This window comes from Capricornis sumatraensis, chromosome 3 (genome assembly GCF_032405125.1).
Source record: "Capricornis sumatraensis isolate serow.1 chromosome 3, serow.2, whole genome shotgun sequence".
NCBI classification, from domain to species: domain Eukaryota; kingdom Metazoa; phylum Chordata; class Mammalia; order Artiodactyla; family Bovidae; genus Capricornis; species Capricornis sumatraensis.
Genome location: NC_091071.1, coordinates 180381044 through 180402922, shown reverse-complemented (window position 1 = coordinate 180402922; position 21879 = coordinate 180381044). Strand labels below are relative to the sequence as shown.

The following is a 21879-nucleotide window of genomic DNA, read 5'->3' as shown; positions in this document are numbered from 1 at the left end:
TTTTTCAAGTCTTAGAAATCACGTTTCCTTTTTAATGACTTGTATGCATTTATTTGGGTGTGCTGGATCTCCACGGCTGCTGGGCTTTCTGTCCTTGCGGCAAGCAGGGGCTGCTCTCTGCTGTGGTGCTCGAGCTTCTCACTGAGGCGGCTTCTCTGGTTGGGCGCGCAGGCTCCAGGGCTCGCGGGCTTCCGTAGCGCGGCCTCCGGGCTCTGCAGCACAGGCTTGGCAGCCCTGACGCTCACCCCAAGACAACAAAAAGAACCCAGTTACAGAAATTAATCAAAGGCCGAAAAGATGATGCAATTGAGAAGATGAAAATGAATAAACAAATAGTTTTTTTTAAAAATCCATCTAAACCCCAGAGGGAATAGAATAAAATGACTTACCTTTCCCCAAAGGTGCTCCAAATAGGGTGGAGGGCTCAGCCCCAGAGTCTGCTCAGTTGACGCTGGGAGCCCTAAAAGGAAACTCAGGTATGAAAACTAACTCTGGCAGAAAATGATCTGGAAGCCCCCACCAACTTGACCAAGGAGCTACAGGGTCCTCTCCACCCTCAACCCAACTCCTGCTTGTGGATAGAAAACCAAAATTAAACCCTCTAAGGCTTCCCTGGTGGCTCAGATGGTAAAGAATCTGCCTGCAGTGCAGGAGACCTGGGTTTGATCCCTGGGTCGGGAAGCTCCCCTAGAGGAGGGCTTGGGAACTCACTCCAGTATTCTTGCCTGGAGAATCCACGGACACAGGTGCCTGGTGGGCTATAGTCCAACAAACTGCTTGAATCCTAAAAGGACTATAGGCCTGAACTCACTGAGGGCTCAGGGACCCCAGAGCCTCCAGCCCCAGCCTGGAGGAGGACCAGCAGAGCCCATAGGCGTCCCAGGGCTGTCTATCGGACCCACCAGAGAGTCAGCCTCAACGCCCAGCTCTGCCCTACAACGGGCATTTTCTCTCCCCTGAAAATCGGAACATTTACTGAATGTTGTTTTATCCTTGGATTACATATCACTCTATTTTCCTAGGTTGCATTGCAAGTTACAAAAAGCACCACTTCTGCAAAAGCAGGTATTCATGCTACAGACTTGGGTTTTTAACTCTCACCTGCTGTATCCTGAGTACATGGGCAAAACTCGGGGCTCACTGTCCCACTACTGACCACCAACCTGCCCACGTCAGCAGGCCTTCCAGCCTGCCGTTCCCTTAGTGCACAGAGACCCCGCCTTCCTCCAGCCCCACCACCTCCTGCTTTACTGCCCAAGGGCTGACTTGGGGGAGCCAACACGGTGCCAAGCACAGCCATGTCTCGCCCCTTGGAACCGCATCTAGAAGGCAGGAATCCCGCCCAAGCGAAGCCAGCCAACCAGGAAGGGGCCTCCCAGAGCCTCGTGAAGGGCACCAGCAGAGGAGCCTAAGGGGTGCCTTCCCAACCATGGGCACGACCGTCCCCTGGACCGAATGCTTCTGGGGAGACAGTGGGCACGCAGAGTCACCCCTAGAGAGAAGTTTGAGCTCTCAGAGCTTGGCCCCTCTGTTTAGAGCCACCAGAGGCACTCACAGAGCCCTTCCAGATTTGGTCTTAAATGTGTAAATGCTGCCCATTCCCAAAAATAGCTCTGATGTGAAAGGACCTAATGGACAGTAATGAAGGGAGTGCCAACAAGTAAGTATAACGGGTTTTCCTTTTTCTCATTGAATGCAAGAGTTTTTAAAAAACAAATGGTGCTAACTGAACAAAAATCTTCAAAGATTGACAAGCCTCAGGATAAATGGTGGCTCTGACGGTAAAGAATCTGCCTGCAATGCAGGAGACCCAGATTCCATCCCTGGGTTGGAAAGGTCCCCAGGAGACAGGAATGCATACCCACACTGGTATTTTTGCCTGGAGACTTCCATGGGCAGAGGAGCCTGGCGGGCTGCAGTCCATGGGGCCACAGAGTCGGACACCACTGAGTGACTTTCGCTTTTTCACAGCTAAGCTTGTCAACAGGGAGAGCTGGTAGCCTGCAGTTAGGGTCACAGCGTTTCCTCGGGGATGCGCCTCTTGGCAAAGCCAGGGCTGCGCTCACCGCACAGCCCTCAGGGGAGGAGCCTTTCTGAGACACCAGAGCCCATCACCTCCACGAGGAGACCAGGACTCGGCGGGCAGCTCCCCACAAGTGCTTAGAAAGTATCACTCGCTCAGTCGTGTCCAACTCTTTGTGGCCCCGTGGACTGTAGCCCACCAGATTCCTCTATCCATAGGATTCTCCAGGCCAGAACACTGGAGTGGGTTGCCATTTCCTTCTCCAGGGGATCTTCCCAATCCAGGGATCGAAGCTGGGTCTCCTGTGTTGCAGGCGGATTCTTTACCATCTGAGCTACCAGGGAAGCCCACAAGTGCTCAGAGTTGTTCCTAATTCAGGTTCTGGGTCTTCTGAGTAAGGGGGTCATGGGGCAGGTGTGCTGGGAGAGCTTTGGGACTTCATGGGGGCCTGGCTCTGGTGGGGGTGAGTCCTGAACCCCAAGCATCAGTGCCCAGCTGTGGCACTACACCAAAATACCTGTTTCTGCCCCATGGTGCCCACCAGTGCTTTACATGCAGCTGGGAAGAAGTGGGCACAGGGGCAGAGGGCGCAGCAGAGCCAGCATCCAAGTATTTTGCTGGAATGGCCTCCAGGGCCCCACGAAGCTACCGAGTAATCTGCACCTGTGCAGAGAACATTTGTAGTTTGTCCAAAGCTGCAAGAATGCCGATGTGAAAACAGTTTTCCCCGCAGTGTCTACGCTCCTTTTGCTTGGAACGTTTCTGAGCTTCACCTTGAGAACCACCATCACTCATGGCCCAAGAATCTAAAGCAGCTGAGTTGACCTTAAAGTGCCTGGTCGACATCCCAAGGGCAAGGACGACCCTACCACCCACAGGCCAGGGTTGCGTCCCTGTGAGTCTTAGGGAGCAGACCTGTCACAGCAGTATGATCGCAGGTTGGGAAAGAATTTTCAGACACAGAGCATTTTCAAAGGGAGTGAGTTTATTAAGAGCAAGGAGCAAAGATAAGGAAGGTGCTGTGAGCAGAGTGGCCCGACAGGCCGGGGAGAGCCGAGGCGACACAAATACAGGACCAGGGATCGATCCCTGGGTGGCGAAGATCCCCTGGAGAAGGAAATGCCAACCCACTCCAGTGTTCCTGCCTGGGAAATGCCATGGACAGAGGAGCCTGGTGGGCTGCAGTCCATGGGGTCGCTAGACACGACTGAGAGACTTCACTTTCACTTTTCACTTCCATGCATTGGAGAAGGAAATGGCAACCCACTCCAGTGTTCTTGCCTGGAGAATCCCAGGGACAGAGGAGCGTGGTGGGCTAGAGTCCATCGGGATGCAAAACAGTCACACACGACTGAGCGAATGAACAACGCAACAACAGCGGTGAGCTCTGGGCTGGGTGGTTTTGCCTAATGTGGAGTCAGGAAGCCTGCTGGTGGTGATCCGGGGGCTTCCAGTGATGGTTACGAAGGGGCTCAGTCAGTTCTGGAGATGACCTTGTTTCTGGGCTCTGCCTCTGGGCCTCGGCACAAGGCCTCCCACCCATGGTCCTGGGATAGCCTCCACGAGGCCCAGTCTGCTCTGTCCGCTCATGAAATAAAGTCACCATCTCAAATCACCTGCATCTAACACACTTCCTCCGGCAGCCCACGTGGCTCTCTCTTGACCTGATCCTCCAGTGACACCACCAGAGTGAAAGGCACCCTCATGAACCAGTGCACACCTGCACACACTCCTGTCTGCAGTGTGCAAGGCCACGGGGCTCGAGGTCCCACCTTCCTCACCTAAGCTGCTCTAATACCGGACCAGAACCTTCCTCAACTGTGTCCCCGTGGACTCCAATCCCCGACGGGCCCGTGAGCACCACACTAGAAACCCAGCGACCCCGCACATTTCATGTGGGCCACGCCGTTCCCCCACCTCGCAGGTGCCCCTGGGCTGTGCCCACAGGTGATACCTGCCAGACAAGCAGGTGAAGTTGAAGGGCCAGCGCTGGGATGCAGCTCCTTGTCTTTCCTAAGGAGATCGTTTTGTTAGTCGCTAAGTGCGATTCTTTGTGGCCCCGTGGACTGTAGCCCACCAGGCTCCTCTGTCCATGGGATTTCCCCAGCAAGAACACTGGAGTGAGTTGCCATTTCCTCCTCCAGGGGATCTTCAGGCCCAGGGATTGAAGTAGTGTCTCCTGCATTGGCAGATGGATTCTTTCACCACTGAGCCACCCGGGAAGCCCATAAAGGATGGGGAAGAGGATGGAATTGTTGTGTGTCGTTTCTTACAATTGCATGTGAACCTACAATTATTTCAAAATGAAAAAATCTGGGACTTCCTTGGCAGTCAGTTTAGTGGTTAAGACTACACTTCCAATTCAGGGGGGGACGGGTTCAATCCCTAACTGGGGAACTAGGATTCCACGTGCCCCATAGTGCAGCCAAAAACTATTTAAAATTTTAAAAAATCAAAATAAAAGGTTTAATTAAAGAGAAAGCCCAGTGAGATTTCTATTTCCGCAGAAAACTGACCTTCAAAGATGGAAATCAGGGCATTAAATCTGAAGGTAATTCAGATGTAGTCTATTTCATTCAGGGAAAAAAAATAGTACAGTAAGTGTTGCTGCCTAGAGGAAACTGTCTACTGAAGGTAAAGCTTTGGTGGATGGAGCAGCTGTTGTTCAGTTCAGTTCAGTCGCTCAGATGTGTCCAACTCTTTCCCACCCCATGGACTGCAGCACGCCAGGCCTCCCTGTCCATCATTAACTCTGGGCGCTTACTCTAAATCATGGCCATTGAGTCGGTGATGCCATCCAGCCATCTCATCCTCTGTCATCCCCTTCTCCTCCCGCTTTCAATCTTTCCCAGCATCAGGGTCTTTTCCAAAGAGTCGGTTCTTCTCATCAGATGGCCAAAGTATTAGAGTTTCAGCTTCAATATCACTCCTTCCAATGAATATTCAGGACTGATCTCCTTTAGGATGGACTGGTTGGATCTCCTTGCCATCCAAGAGACTCTCAACAGTCTCCTCCAGCACCATAGTTCAAAAGCATCAATGCTTTGGTGCTCAGCTTTCTTTATAGTCCAACTCTCACGTCCATACATGACTACTAAAAAAACCATAGCTTTGACTAGACAAACCTTTGTCAGCAAAGTAATGTCTCTGCTTTTTAATATGCTGTCTAGGTTGGTCACAGCTTTTCTTCAAAGGAGTAAGCATCTTTTAATTTCACAGTTGCAGTCACCATCTGCAGTGATTTTCAGTTCAGTTGAGTTCAGTTCAGTTGCTCAGTCGTGTCCGAGTCTTTGCAACCCCAAGAATTGCAGCACGCCAGGCCTCCCTGTCCATCATCAACTCTGGGCGCTTGCTCTAAATCATGGCCATTGAGTCAGTGATGCCATCCAGCCATCTCATCCTCGGTCGTCCCCTTCTCCTCCTGCCCCCAATCCCTCCCAGCATCAGAGTCTTTTCCAATGAGTCAACTCTTCACATGCAGTGATTTTGGAGCTCAGAAAAAAAAAGTCTGTCACTGTTTCCACTGTTACGCCATCTATTTGCCATGAAGTGATGGGACTGGATGCCGTGATCTTAGTTTTTTGAAGGTTGAGTTTTAAGGCAGCTTTTTCACTCTCCTCTTTCACTTTCATCAAGATTCTCTTTAGCTGCAGTTGCTGTAGCTAACCATTATGATGGGAGTGAAGGCTGTAAGGACTGTGGGGTGAACTGTGAATTAATATAACTGTGATAATTACACTGAAGATGTTCAAAAAAGAAATAGGATTTAAAATTTCAAGACAGAGCCAGAGAACTAGGCCATTCCTGACTATTCTATGTTTTCTTATCTGTTGTAGCCACAGGGCTTGTGTAGTCAAAAATTCAACAGAAGTGACCAGTGGGTTGCGAAACTGTAATATAATTGCTATATAATTGCACCTGGCCAGATACATTGAATGGGAACAAGGTGCACTTAGGAATTGAAATGGGGATGTTTGGGTGGATGCAGATGACTGAGTTCCCCTGATTCCCGAAATCCAAAATTCAAGGCAACGCCCTTGCCAGCAGAGGCAGCCCCTCCCCCCATGGCAGGAAGCCAAACTGCTTTCCCTGGAGGGCATGTAACAGCCTCGTGTGAAAATGAGAGTCCTCAGCATCCAACTCTTTGAGACCCCGTGGATTATACACTCCACGGACTTCTCCAAGCCAGAATACTGGAGTGGGTAGCCTTTCCCTTCTTCAAGAGATCTTCCCAACCTGGGGATGGAACCAAGGTCTCCCACATTGCAGGCAGATTCTTTACCAGCTGAGCCACAAGGGAAGCCCAAGAATCCTGGAGCAGGTAGATTATCCTTTTTCCAGGGGACCTTCCCAACCCAGGAATTGAACCAGGGTCTCCTGCATTGCAGGCGGATTCTTTACCAACTGAGCCACAAGGGAAGCCCAATTGGGAAGTTATTTTGTTGTGTTCCACACAGTCCAAGGCTTTAGCATGGTTAGTGAAGCAGATGTTCCTCTGAAAGTTGTTTGTTTTGTCCATGAGCCAACAAATGTTGACAATTTGATCTCTGGTTCCTCTGCCTCTTCAGAACCCAGTTTGTACATCTGGAAGTTCCGGGTTCGCGTACTGCTAAAGCCTAGCTTGAAGGATTTTGAACATAACTTTGCTAGCATGTGAAATGACCTGAATGGACTTGAATCTGGGCAAACTCCAGGAGTTAGTGGAGGGCAGAGGAACCTGATGTGCTATAGTCCGTAGGGTTGCAAAACGCTGGACATAACTTAGCAACTGAGCAACAAACAGCAAGGAAGTTATTTTGCAGGGAGACGCTGGTTCCTCTCAGAGACCACTCCGTCCACCACCCTTCTCTGGTCTCCAGATCTGTACAGAAAGTCTAATTCCAAAATGCCACAGTCTGACCTTGGAAGTGGCTCACCCACAAGAAAGAACGGAAAGGAAGGAAGGAGGAAGAGGAAGAGACAGCGGTCTTAACTAATAAATGAGCTGAAACCGGGGAATATGGATGCAACTGGATTCTAAAGGTGCTAGGTCCAGGAGGAAGGGAGCTTACATTCGAAAGTACAGAATTACATTGGCAGAATGTATCATTATATAAATGCATGTTACAGAGATTTGTGTGTTTTAATGATTCGGCTGAGAATGGTTCTAACAGCACAGGTGGTTGAATAAAATCTGGACTCACTAGTGATCTTCATTAAACGACACTGAGATGCCAGAAACTCTTCAGAGAAATAGAGAAGAAGGAATCCAGAACCCTGGGGTGGGCGGCTGGGAGAAGGCCGGAGTAAGTACACACACACTGGCTGACTGAGTGAGGACTGCCTCGCCTGCTTTCTCACGAAGGGCTAGTGCCCCGGTGTGCTACCAGCCAGCTCCCTCACCCCGAGCTTCTCCCCTCCAGAACCCCCTCCCCTCAGAGTGATGCACAGGGCCCTTCACCATCTCCAGAGTTTCCAGCCTAAAACTCATCCCCCCCGGCCACCCTAAAGTCTTCCCAAAGCTCAGTCACTGTTGACATATGGAATACCTTGCATTTTCCGAATAAGTAGAATTTTTTTATTTGGTTGACCAGCCTGAGGATATAAACCTAAAACACTGTAGATAAACCGACAGATGTCTATTTACACAATGTAGTTTCTCACGCTGACTACAAACGCTTTGCAACCGGGAATTATATAGCAGGGTTTAACTTATAAATGCTACTCTTACGCTTTCTTTGCTCACCTGTCATGTAATGGTTTTCTTCACTCTCCACGGACATCCTCGGCATAAACCCTTGACATTCACTTTTAAACTCCTTTTCATTTTGAAAATTTTGTAGGATTCCCTTGGTGGTCCAGTGGTAGAGAACCCACCTGCCAAAGCAGGGGACCCTGGTTAAGCCCCTGGTCCAAGAAGATCCCACACACTTCGGGGCAACTGAACCCGTGCGTGCTCACAGCTAATGAGCTCTGTACTCTGCAACAAGAGAAGCCGCGGCTATGAGAGGCCTGGACAGCACAGCTAAAGAGTAGCCGCCCCCAACTCACCGCAGCTAGAGAAAGCCCACCTGCAGCGACGGAGACTCAGTGAGCCAAAAATAATAATAAAAAGTTAAGAGAAAAGAAAGCTTTGTGAAGAACACAGAGTAGTGAAATAGTGAGATATTTGCAGCAGGCCTATCACCCAGACTCAGCAGCTAACTTTCGCTAAATGTACCTAGGACGCCCTTCTTCCCCCCACCCCACCTCTTCCCCACCAGGGGTCGAACCCGTGCCTCCTGCAGTGGAAGTGAAACTGATTACCTTAGATTGGGACTTGAACTAATATTAGTTCAGTCCAGTCGCTCAGTCGTGTCCGGCTCCTTGCAGCATTCACACGGCTGGGACCAGAACTCAGCCAAAGTCCAGTTTGTGGGACTCTAACCCACGTGGCTGGGACTTGAACCCATCTAAAACCCACAGTACCTGGTTTCAGGACCTACAGAAGCTTGATGTCTCATTGCAGAAAGAATTCAGTGAAAAACAAGGTGATACATAATAAGTAGATTTATTTAGAGAGAAACACATTCCGTAGACAGAGGGTGGGCCATTGCAGAGGGTGAGTCTGGCAGCCCAAGATGTGGCGTGGTTAGTTTTTATGGACTGGGTAATTTCATAGGCTTAATGACTATGCCAAAGCCTTTGACTGTGTGGATCACAATAAACTGTGGAAAATTCTGAAAGAGACAGGAATACCAGATGACCTGACCTGCCTCTTGAGAAACCTATACATAGGTCAGGAAGCAACAGTTAGAACTGGACATGGGACAACAGACTGGTTCCAAATAGGAAAAGAAGTACGTCAAGGCTGTATATTGTTACCCTGCTTATTTAACTTATATGCAGAGTACATCATGAGAAACGCTGGACTGAAAGAAACACAAGCTGGAATCAAGATTGCCGGGAGAAATATCAATAACCTCAGATATGCAGATGACACCACCCTTATGGCAGAAAGTGAAGAGGAACTAAAAAGCCTCTTGATGAAAGTGAAAGAGGAGAGTGAAAAAGTTGGCTTAAAGCTCAACATTCAGAAAACGAAGATCATGGCATCTGGTCCCATCACTTCATGGGAAATAGATGGGGAAACAGTGGAAACAGTGTCAGAGTTCATTGTTTTGGGCTCCAGAATCACTGCAGATGGTGACTGCAGCATGAAATTAAAAGATGCTTACTCCTTGGAAGAAAAGTTATGACCAACCTAGATAGCATATTCAAAAGCAGTGACGTGACTTTGCCGACTAAGGTCTGTCTAGTCAAGGCTATGGTTTTTCCTTGCTCATGTATGGATGTGAGAGCTGGACTGTGAAGGAGGCTGAGCGCCGAAGAATGGATGCTTTTGAACTGTGGTGTTGGAGAAGGCTCTTGAGAGTCCCTTGGACTGCAAGGAGATCCAACCAGTCCATTCTGAAGGAGATCAGCCCTGGGATTTCTTTGGCAGGAATGATGCAAAAGCTGAAACTCCAGTACTTTGGCCACCTCATGCGAAGAGTGGACTCATTGGGAAAGACTCTGATGCTGGGAGGGATTGGGGGCAGGAGGAGAAGGGGATGACAGAGGATGAGATGGCTGGATGGCATCACGGACTCGATGGACGTGAGTCTGAGTGAACTCCAGGAGCTGGTGATGGACAGGGAGGCCTGGCATGCTGCAATTCACGGGGTCGCAAAGAGTCGGACACGACTGAGTAATTGAACTGAACTGAACTGAATGATGGAGTGTTAAGAGCTTATGAAGTGAAAGTGAAAGTCACTCAGCCATGTCTGACTCTTTGTGACCCCATGGACTATACAGTCCATGGAATTCTCCAGGCCCAGAATGCTGGAGTGGGTAGCCTTTCCCTTCTCCAAGGGATCTTGCCAACCCAGGGATCGAACCCAGGTCTCCCGCATTGCAGGTGGATTCTTTACTAGCTGAGCCACAAGGGAAGCCCATAGGCTAATGAGTGGGAGGGTTATTCCAACTACTTTGAGGAAGGGGTGGAGATTTCCAAGAGTTGGGCCACCACCCACTTTTTGGTCTTGGATGGTGCCTTGGAACGGTCACGGCTCCTCTGGGTGTGCCGTCGAGCTTGCTCGCTGAGGATCAAGGTCTAATCAAAGTCAACTTGTCTGCCATTTGGGGCCATTTGATTCTAATCAGTTTATGTTGTATCCCTGGGCTATGTCATTCTTTCAGAAGCTGTGCCCTTCTCCCTTCCCTCTTGTTTCAGAAGTATAGAGTCTTAACCACTGATGGCCAGGAAAGTCCTTTCACTTACTCACTTTTTAAAAAGATTTGCTGAAGTATTTCAAAGCAAATCCTAGATATCAAGTCATTCCATCTTTATATATTTCAATGTGCAGTTCTTTTGAAAAGATCTTACATTTATGCAATGCCCTGATTATGCCTAACAAAACGTTCTTTGGAATCATTTAATATCCAACCAGAATCAAAATTTCCCTAATTGCCTTGAAATGTCTTTTTATTATTTTTTCCAACCAGGATTTATACAAGGTCCTCTTTCACTGCAGTAACAATTGGGCGGGGTGTTTTGGGGGGTGTTGTTTTGTCAGCTACAAACTGGCAGTTACGAAGAGCATTGCCAGCTGAACAACAGAGGCATTTGCCATCTGCCTCTGTGTCGACCTTCAACAGTCCCTGAGGGAGTTCAGGCATTGTGTGCTCTAGGGAGTCTGGTGGAACAGGTCTTTGGATGATTGGATCTTTTTAGGAACAGATTTTGTGATCACAATCCATGCATCTCATTGCTAGAGAAGCGCTAAATCCCTTCATGGTGACATCAGATCCTCACAAAAACCTTCTGTAAAATGAGTGCCTAATGGTACTGAGCTCCCCCTTCAACAAAACCTTATGTACTGGCCTTCCCCGACGGCCGCTTTGCAGCAGTCTCTCGGAGCTGTCTGTGGTGCTGCCTTCCAGGCCGCATCCTCATTCTGCCGCAGACAAAGCTTAACTCGCAGCTCTGAAGCTGCTAGTTTTGGCTTTTGAGCCACTTTTGTTCCAAAGTAATCATTTCTCCTTGTCTCATTTTCTGGCATTTTTATCTTTTTTGTTTGTTTGTTTCATTGCCATTTCATTGCCATTTCATTGCTTTATTGCGGAACTGGGGTCACTTGTCCTGTAGAATGGCCCACACTCTGGATTTCTCTATTTCCTTCCTTACGCTGTCTTGCCATTAGCTGCTTTGCGATCAGCTTCGGGTAAAATAGCCATAGACGCCTGAGTAGCTCCATAAGAAGGCTCCCCAGGTGCTGTTGAGCGCTTTGTGTGTGGTTGTGTGTGTTCAGTTGTGTCTGACTCTTTTGAGACCCCATGACCTGTAGCCCCCAAGGCTTCTCTATCCATGGAATTTTCCAGGCAAGAATACTGGAGTGGGTTGTCACGCCCTCCTCCAGGGGATTTTCACGATCCTTTAGTGATGATAAAATGGGTGGTTTGGGTGGTTTGAGTGGCAGCAGCCTGATTCTTTCTTTGGAAAGTTTCTCATCAACCTTCCGTAGTACTTTCTTCCTTTGAAGATGCTTGTCTGAGTCAGTAATTTCATTAGAGGTTGTAAAATGATGCATTTCTGATCCTATCATTCTTTCCACATTTATTAGCTGAAATTCTGTGAACAAGAGCTTTCCCTCAACCAGGGCCACATGATTTTCTAGAAAAACAGTTCATCAGGGAAGATAGGATAGCGCTCATTTTTTCAAAGATAACAGCTCTATTGAGATTGTAAACATACCATATAATCCACCATTGTGAAGTATAAGATTCACTGGTTATTAGCATATTAACAGTGGCACAGCCAACACTGCTATCTAATTTCAGAACATTTCCATCACTCTGCCAAACTGCATCTCTTCCTTCCCTCAACTTCTGACAAGCACTGATCTGCTTTTGGTCTTCACGGCTTTGCCTATTCCGGACATTATATAAAGTGGAATCAAATGTGGCCTTTAATGACTGGCTCCTTTCACTTAGACTTTAAGCTTCGTCCACACTGTAACGTGTATCAGTACTTCACTCTTTTTTATGGTCGAATAATATCCTGCTGTATAAACACACAACATTTGGTTTATCTGTTCTACAGGTGATGGACATGGGAGTTCTTTTCACTTTGTGCTTACTTGCTCGGTCATGTCCGGTTCTTTTCGACCCCGTGGACTGTAGCCCGCCAGGCTCCTCTGTCCATGGGATTCAGCAGGCAAGAGTACTGGAGTGGGGTGCCAGGCCCGCCTCCAGGGGCTCTTCCAGAGCCAGGGATTGAACCCAGGTCTCCCACACGGCAGGCGCCTTCTTTACCAGCTGAGCCACAGGGAAGCTGTTCTGAATAATGATGCCGTGCACATTTGTGTACAAGTCTTGTGTGGACGTGTTCTCACTCAGGTATACATATTGACTGAATTGCTGGGTCTTATGATAACTTTTTTAAGCACTGTGTCCTTTATTGTTTGACTCATCATACTGGAACGTAAGCTCCACATTACAGGATTTTCTGTGGGTCTTTCTGCAAACTCGTTTCTTTCTGGCTGTGCTGGGTCGCTGCAGGGCCGCTCCTCACTGCTCCCAGGGGCAGCGTCTCTGTGGGGCGGGGGCTCCGGGGGGTGCCGGCCTAGGTGGTCTCAGCACCGGAGCTCAGGAGCAAAGTGCTGTGGCTCACAGGCCTAGTTGCCCTGCCGCATGTGGGATCGTCCCAGATCAGGGATCAAACCCATGTCTCCTGCGTTCGCAGGTGGATTCTTTACCACTGAGCCACCAGGGAATCCTACGATGACTCGACCTTTAACATTGTGAGGAACAGCCAAATCATTTTTCAAGATGACGGCGCCATTCTTAAAAACCGAATTACAGCTGGTTGGCAGTGTCTCCATGGTTCCATTGCACAGACATATACATACTATTTTTAAGACTCTTTTCTATTGTAGATCGTCACAAGACACTGAACATAGTCCCCTGTGCTGTACAATAGGCCCTCACTGTTAATACATTTTATGTATAGTGGTGTGTATCTGTTAATCCCAAATTCCTAATTTATCCCCCCACTCAGAGTGACTGAAACACTTGACAATCCCACTAGTAATCTAAGAGGAGTCCAAATTCTCCAGACCCTCACTCGCGCTTTCTTCCTGACATTCATTTCCTTTGAATTATCAGAGAAATGAGAAGGTGTCCCGGTTACCCCCACTAGCATCCAATGAGCGTCTTCCCCACTAACTTTTTAAAAATACTTTTTAAATTTTTAAATAACTGTAGGCTTGTTGAGAAGCTGCAAAGTGGATACAGAGAGGCCCGTACAGCGCACGCCCAGTTTCCCCATTGCTAACGTCCTACGTGACCAGGGAGCATTTGTTTAGACTGAGGAAGCGGCACTGGTACGTGACTGCTCACTGAATTCCAGGCTTTGTTTGGGTTTCCCCAGTGTTCCTCTCAGTGCCCCTCCTCTCTCCCAGGATCCGGCCCAGATCCCACACGGCGTGTAGTCACCACGTCTCCTTCAGCCTCCTCTGCCTGTGACGTTTTCTCAGTCCTGCCTTGTCTTTCACGATCTTGACACTGTGAGTTGTACTAAGTGGGTATTTTGAGAATGTCCTTCAGTTTGGATCTTTCCAGTGTTTCTCTCATGATTAGACCAGGGTTATGGGTTTTGCGGAACGATGCTTTACATCTGCTGGGCTTCCCGGTGTCTCAGAGGTAAAGAATCTGCCTGCCAACACGGAAGGCACGGGCTCAATGGATCCCTGGGTCAGGGAAACCCCTATTCTTTCCTAGAAAATTCCACAGACAGAAGAGCCTGGCAGGCTACAGTCCGTGGGGTCACAAGAGAATTGGACACGACTCAGTGACTCAACAGCAACAAAGCTGTGCACCTGAAACTAACACCATGTTGTAAATACACTATGAAGTGAAGTGAAGTCGCTCAGTCGTGTCCGACTCTGCGCGACCCCATGGACTGCAGCCCACCAGGCTTCTCCGTCCATGGGATTTTCCAGGCAAGAGTACTGGAGTGGGTTGCCATTCCCTTCTCCAGGGGATCTTCCCAACCCAGGGATCGAACCCGGGTCTCCTGCATTGCAAGCAGACACTTTACCATCTGAGCCACCAGGGAAGTCTATTTCCATTTAAAATAAAGCTAAAAAAAACCCTAAACAATACAAGCCCCGAATGGAATTGCTTACACTAAGCCTCACATCACCAAACAAAGATTTAACTTCACCAAGGTTGTGGCTCTTCCAGAAGTGGGATCTTAAACCAGTCAATCAGGAACCACCTGATTGGCACTAGTTACGTGCCTGATGGGCCCCTGCTGTCTCCAGAGGGAAAGTAACCTTGCGATAACCAACCCACTTTCTTGCCTAGCGTAACTTCCAGTTCTGCTCCTTTCTGCCTTGGTACCACTGCCCAGGGGTCCCTTCTATATTCCAGATTGGATGCTACCTGATTGAAGTCGACTTTCATTCAAATAAACTCTTAAAATGTTTGCCGCATCCCAGTTTGTCTTTTAACACCAGCAATGGCAGACTGAGTCTCTCATTTCATTTCATTCTGGCCTTGTCCCATTGCCACATCTCTCTAACCCAGCTTGGAAAACGGTCCCGTTTTAAGGACTGGTGTGATTACAGTGTATTCACTTAGATAATCCTCCCAATATCCCTACATCAAAGGCCACACCTCTGATAAATGCATGCGTGCCAAGTAGCTTCAGTCCTGTCTGATTCTTTTCAACCCTATAAACTGTGGCCCACCAGGCTGCTCTGTCCAGGGGATTCTCCAGGCAAGAATCCTGGAGTGACCTGCCATGTCCTCCTCCAGGGGGTCTTCCTGATGCATGGATTGAACCCAGATCTGTTAAGTAAATATATATTTGGTCTTCCTACTGGTTCCTGGCACCGAGCTCCTACCAGCCTTGGAAATTCCCCATTTGAGAAGAGGGAAAACGGTGGCTTTTGTTATCGCAATGAGGTGACTCTTAGAAAGGCCCTACATCCACCTGATGTGAAGAACTCACACACTGGAGAAGTCCCTGACGCTGGGAAAGATTGAAGGCAGAAGGAGAAGGGGGGCAGCAGAGGATGAGATGGTTAGATAGCCTCACCAACTCCAGGGACGTGAATCTGAGCAAATTCTGGGAGACTGGGAGATAGCAGAGGACAGAGGAGCCTGGTGTGCTGCGGTCCATGGGGTCGCAGAAAGTCAGACACTGAATGACAATAACATCACCTGAGGATGGAAGCAGAACCAAGCACTTGGTTAGAGGGCCGGAAGTCCCGCCCACCGCCCAACCTGCAGAAAGTGAGAGGGACTGGAGATTCGTGGCCAGCAACGGCCAATGGCTTACTCAGTCATGACTGCGCGCTGAAGCCTCCATTAAAACCCTAAGGAACAGGGTTTTGAGAGCTTCTGGGTTGGTGAACTAGTGGAGATTGGGGAAGAGTGGCGTTCTCAGAGGCTGTGGACGCTCCTTGCCCTCCCACACAGCTTGCCTGTGCATCTCTTCCACCTGGCTCTCCCTGAGTCACATTCTCCTAAATATACATGCATTTATCTATTTGTTCAGGCTGCCCAGGCCTCAGCTGCAGTACATGGGCTCTTTGGTCTCCACTGAGACATGCAGGATTTTCAGCTGGGCATGTGGGATCTCTCATCTCCCCTGCAGCACGCAGGAACTTAAGTTGTGGCATTCAGATGCTTAGTTGTGGCATGTGGGATCTATGTTCCCTGACCAGGGATCAAACCTAGGCCCCCTGCGTTGGGAGTGTGGAGTCTTAGCCACTGGACCACAGGGAAGTCCCCTGAGTTATATCCTTTTATAAGAAACCGGCAATCTAATAAGTCAAACATTCCTCTGAGTTCTGTGATCCACTCTAGCAAACGAATTGAATCCAAGGAGTGTTTTGGGACCCTCCCATCTGCAGGTCAGAAACCCATCTGACCACCAGGACATGTGATTGCTATCTGTGCCAGGGGCAGTCTTGTGGGACTGACCTCTTAATCTGTGAAATCTGAAGCAATCTCCAGGTAGGCAGTGTCAGAAAAGCGTTAACTGCTTGGTAACATGGAAAAAAGCACAATCAGAATCTGTGTCAGATTGGAATACCCTTAGTCACACCTGCAAAAGTCCCTTTTGCTGTGTAAAGGAGCATTTTTGCAGCTTCTGGGGATCAGGGCACAGTCTTGTTTGGGGCTGCACCCTCTACCATACAGGCTCATCTACAGCAGTGCTGCTGCAAAGAACGCCGCCTGCCTTGTCAGTAAACAGACAAAACTGCAACCAAGAGGCCAGCCGCCACTGCAGCCGCCCCAGCGGTGCACCCTGATGGGGCTCAGGAGGGAGAGAAACAGGATAGTTAAGGTGCCTATGAATAATTCCAACAAGCCCAAACTCGCGCACCTTCCCGCACATATAAAAGCACTAAATTCATTAATGTGAGATGTCTGATTTTCTTTAAGTAACAGCAATATTTTTCTTTTCTTTTTTTATTTTTTGGCCACAGTGCACAACATGTGGGATCTTCATTCCCTGACCCGAGATCGAACCTGAGCCCCCTGCACTGGAAGCTGGGAGTCTTAACCTCTAGACCACCAGGGAAGTCCCTGACAGTAATCTTTTCATGTCTCAACTACCTGATTTGTTTCGTTTCGTTTTGTTTTGTTTTAAACTCCTATATCTCCCGGCTCTACACTTAACTCACCTGATCAGGTTTTCTTTCGGACTTAAGTCCTCAGTAAATTCACTGAAAAAACATGACTCTAAACTTTAGGCTGTACATTGTTTTCAGTAGACAAGTATTTCTCTTTTTCAATAAAAGAAAAAACTGACTTAAAATTTGATTGACCTAAAAGATGCCGTAGATAGAATACATCTTCCCAAAATTTATATTCTGAACCCTAGTAGAGGCAGAGGAACCAGAGATCAAATCGCCAACATCCCCTGGGTCATCGAAGAAGCAAGAGAGCTCCAGAAAAGCCTACTTCTACTTTACTAACTATGCCAAAGCCTTTGACTGTGTGGCTCGCAAAAAAAACTGGAAAATTCTGAAAGAGACGGGAATACCAGACCACCTGACCTGCCTCCTGAGAAATCTGTATGCAGGACAAGAAGCAACAGTTAGAACTGGACATGGAACAACAGACTGGTTCCAAATCGGGAAAAGAGTATGTCAAGGCTGTATGTTGTCACCCTGCTTATTTATCTTCTGTGCAGAGAACATCATGAGAAACGCTGGGCTGGAAGAAGCACAAGCTGGAATCAAGATTGCTGGGAGAAATATCAATAACTTCAGATATGCAGATGACACCACCTGTATGGCAGAAAGTGAAGAGGAACTAAAGAGCCTCTTGATGAAAGTGAAAGAGGAGAGTGAAAAAGTTGGCTTAAAACTCAACATTCAGAAAACTAAGATCATGGCATCTGGTCCCATCACTTCATGGCAAATAGACTGGGAAACAAGGGAAACAGTGAGAGACTTTATTCTTTTGGGCTCCAAAATCACTGCAGATGGTGACTGCAGCCATGAAATTAAAAGATGCTTGCTCCTTGGAAGGAAAGTTATGACCAACCTAGACAGCATATTAAAAAGCAGAGACATTACTTTGCCCACAAAGGTTCATCTAGTCAAGGCTATGGTTTTTCCAGTAGTCATGTATGGATGTGAGAGTTGGACTATAAAGAAAGCTGAGCACCAAAGAACTGATGCTTTTGAACTGCGGGGTTGGAGAAGACTCTTGAGAGTCCCTTGGACTGCAAGAAGATCCAACCAGTCTATTTTAAAGGAAATCAGTCCTGAATATTCATTGGAAGGACTGATGCTGAAGCTGAAGTTCCAATAGTTTGGCCACCTGATGCAAAGAACTGACTCATTGGAAAAGACCATGATGCTGGGAAAGATTGAAGGTGGGAGGAGAAGGGGACAACAGAGGATGAGATGATTGGATGGGCTCACGGACTCAATGGACAAGAGTTTGAGCAAGCTCTGGGAGTTTGCGATGGACAGGGAAGCCTGGTGTGCTGCAGTCCTTGGGGTTTCAAAGAGTCGGACACGACTGAGCTACCAAACTGAACTGAACTGAAGAGGTGGGGTCTTCGGGGAGGGTTAATTAGGTCATGAGGGTAGAACCCTTATGATGGGGTTAATGCCCTTATATAAAGAGATCCCAGAGACCTTTCTTGCACTTTCTGTGAGGTGAAGACACAGCAAAAAGAGAGCTATTTATGAACTGTAGGCAGGTCCTCACAAAACACCAGAATCAATAAGTATCTTGATCTTGGACTTCCCACCTTCCAGAACTCCGTCCGCCATTGTCTCCTGGAGTTTGCTCAAATTTTTGTCCATTGAGTCAGTCATGCTATCTAACCATCTCATCCTCTGCCAGTCTCTTCTCTTAGGTGGGACCAAAAATAATAAAACAGCTAAAAACTGGGAATGCAGCCAGGCAATGACTGAGGTTCGGGAAACTGAGACCTGGAAGAGATGGTCCCCAGCCTCATCCCAAGGGAGGAAGCCGCTGAGCTTGGAAGAAACTGTGTGTGTTTGGTAGAAGGCCTGCCTCCCAGCCGCCTGACTGCAATCCTGTTGACATAAACCCGTTGATCAAAGCAATCCCCCAACTGCTCGAGGCCAGTTCCTGTGGCTCCCGGTGGAATTCACTCGGCAGATCCGGATCTGGTGAATATAAAAGGTCTGGTCCTGGGTGCGGACCCGCGTTCTGGACAAGGCTGCTGGAAACAGCTTCCTCCGCCAGTGCTGAGCCAGGCGCCATGGCAGCAGTCACAGCCCCCTCAGAAGACACCAGAGACCCGAGTGTCCGCCCCGGGGGCCTTGAGGCGAGCCTGGAGACCAGCTCAGGTAAGAGGTGACAGAGGGGGCCTCAGCCCTGCAGCTGAGAGGGGCTGGGGAGGCTGTGGAGTGGGGGTGGCAGGAAAGGACAGACAGCCTCCCTCCAGGGCTGCCAAGACTCTCAAGCCACAGGTGAGCTTCATTTACAGTTGACCCTTGAACAACTTGGGGGCTGGGGCGCTGATCCTCCGAGCAGTGGACAATCAGGTTATAACTACAATCATCCCTTTGGATCTGAGAGTCCACATCCACAGACTTAACCTACTACAGATTGTGTAGGAATGGGTACTTATCGAAAACAAATTCACATGTAAGTGGGTCCACAGTTCAAACTGGCATTGTTCAAGGATCAGCCACGTTTCCTGCGTTAACTAACTTAGCAGAAGAGAAGCTTCCTTCTGAGCCTGGGTCATGGTGACGAGCACGTAGTCAAGAGGATGGTTTTGTTTATCATTTGGGCAACTTGAAAGCTGTTTTTTTTTTTTTCAAAGAGCAAAGGCTTTGGATTCGGAGAGACCTGCTCTGGCACTTGATTCACGGATAAATCCCCGGGTTGCTTCACTGATAAGCCCCTGGGTTGGCTCATGGCTGCTCCCTGTTTGGTGGAGAAAGACAGAGCAAGGATCCCCAGGGCAGAGAGGACAGGTAGATAAGAGCATGGTGGGGGTGGGGGAGCAGCAGTGTTTCCTGAGGCCACTGACACCTGCACCAGCTGAGCCTCAGTTACCTCACCTGTAAAAGGAAGTCGGGCTTTCCTCCCACTACTCTCCACACTGTGGTCTGTGGGCCAGCAGCATCAGCATTCCCTGGGCGCCTCTCAGAAATGCAGACCGTCAGGCCCCAGCCCAAACCTGCTGTACCAGAAAGTGAAGTGAAAGCGTTAGTCGCTCAGACACGTCTGACTCTCTGAGAGCCATATACTGTAGCCTGCCAGGCCTCCCTGTCCATGGAATTCCCCAGGCAGGAATACTAGAGTGGGTAGCCATTCCCTTCTCCAGGGGATCTTCCCAACCCAAGGATCGAACCCAGGTCTCCCGCATTGCAGGCAGATTCTTTACCATGGAACCACCAGAGACTCTGCATGCTAACAAGATGCCCAGGCAGCTTGTAGGTGTGGTGGGGTTGAGAGGCTCTGATGCGGTGGGCTCTGTGCTCCTGGAAGGCAGGGGGCTGATGGGGGTGGGGAGGAGACAGGTTTATACTCAGGCCTCCCCAGTGCTGAAATTCATGCTCTTAAGCCCCACTGGCTTCCCATTTTTGTGTGTCAACTAACCTACAGTTAGAGCTTCCCAGGTAGCACTAGTGTTAAAGAACCCGCCTGCCAACGCAGAAGACGTAAGAGACGTGGGTTGGATCCCTGGGTGGGGAAGATCCCCTGGAGAAAGGAAAGACTACCCACTCCACCATTCTTGCCCGGAGAATCCCCATGGACAGAGGAGCCTGGTGGGCTATTGGGGTCTCAGAGTCAGACACGACTGAAGCGATTCAGCACACACGAAACACAGGTAAATCCCTGTTGAGGGAAGTCAACCTAGTATTCTGTGATAACAGGCCTTCCCCGGTCCACTGGCTAAGACCTCGTGCTCTCCATGCCGAGGCTTGGGCTTGATCTCTGGTTGGGGAACACATCCCGTACGTCTCAACTAAAAGGTCCCACATGACACAAAGGTAAAAAATTCGGCATTCTGCAGCTAAGACCCTGTGCAGCCAAATAAATAAGTAAATACATATTTTATACAAAATTCTGTAATAACAGATATGCAAAAAGAATCTAAAAGAGAATGGATATATCTTTGATATGTATATAACTGGATCACTGTGCTGTTCACCTAAAACTAACTCAGCATGGTAAATCAACTGTTGTTCTTTGGTTGCTAAGACTTTTACAACCCCATGGACTGTAGCCCCCCAGGCTCCTCTGTCCATGGGATTCTCCAGGCAAGAATACCGGAGTGGGTAGCCATTTCCTTCTCCAGGGAATCTTCCCAACCTAGGGATCCAACCCTGTCTCCTGCATGGTAAGCGAATTCTTTACCCCGAGCCACCAGGGAAGCCCAAATCAACTATACCCCAATATAAAATAAAAATTAAATTAACAGAAAAACTCCCCGCTGAGAGGACGAACACGCAAACCGCTGGAGCCAGCCCTGCGCTGCGCCAGCACGAACCTCCGGCCCTCTGCTCCCTTCCAGGTGGAAGGCCAGCGCGCCGGCAGAAGGCCGTCCCCGGAGCCCACCTGACCTTCGTCATCGACTGTGCGCGAGGGAAGCAGATCTCCCTGGCAGCGGCCCCAGGGCCACCCCGCACCCCTGGTCCCAGCCCGGGACCTGCCGTCCCTCCGATGAAGACCTACATCTTGTTATGCGGGGGAAAGCAGGCCCCCCACCTGCCTCCGGAGGCTCCGCTAGGTGGCGGGGGCCTTGCCCAGGCCAGGGGCCCTTGCGGAGGGACTGCGCCCCCAGCTCCCCCACCAGCCAGCCCCGGAGGCCTTGCGGAGGCTCCTGAGGCCAAGGGGAGCCCCGTGAAGGCCGTGTCCTCGAGGTCCTCCGCGTGGGGAACGGTCATCGGCTCCCTCAAGGCCCTCTCCTCCTGCGTCTGCGCACAAGCGGATTAACTGCAGGAGCCTGGCCATGGCGGAGAGGCTCGGGGGTCCGGGCACAATTCCCAGCGTCCGCTCCTGCTTCCCCAGCCGAGCAGAAGGCTTTTGTACCTGAGCCAGGGAAGGAGAGTTAGATCCTGAAGGACATCTGAAACAGCCTAGTACCCTACTTCTTCCTCCCTCTCCATCTTTGCTAGCCTTTCAGCGGCAGCAGGGTAAGGCACCGCCACGTAGAATGAGGCTGACTCACTCACGCAGCATATGCTAATGCAGCATCTCCCAAATGCCAGCTCTGCAAAGCACTGGAAAAGACACTGCAGCTTTCCTGGAGTTTGTATTCTTGAGGGTGGGGGAGAAAGGTTAAACAACCGAATAAAGACTATTCGGACAGTGTAATGAGTGCTGTGTAG

At 49.3% G+C, this 21879-nt stretch overlaps 1 protein-coding gene across 1 annotated transcript; it reads left to right on the top strand.

The window, feature by feature from the left end:
• Positions 1-18740: 18740 nt before the first annotated feature.
• On the top strand, positions 18741-21484 carry SRARP (steroid receptor associated and regulated protein). Its single transcript, XM_068966870.1, has 2 exons — positions 18741-18879; positions 20970-21484. The coding sequence occupies exons 1-2, from the start codon at positions 18792-18794 to the stop codon at positions 21482-21484; spliced, it is 603 nt and encodes a 200-aa protein (XP_068822971.1). The 5' UTR covers positions 18741-18791.
• Positions 21485-21879: the final 395 nt, after the last annotated feature.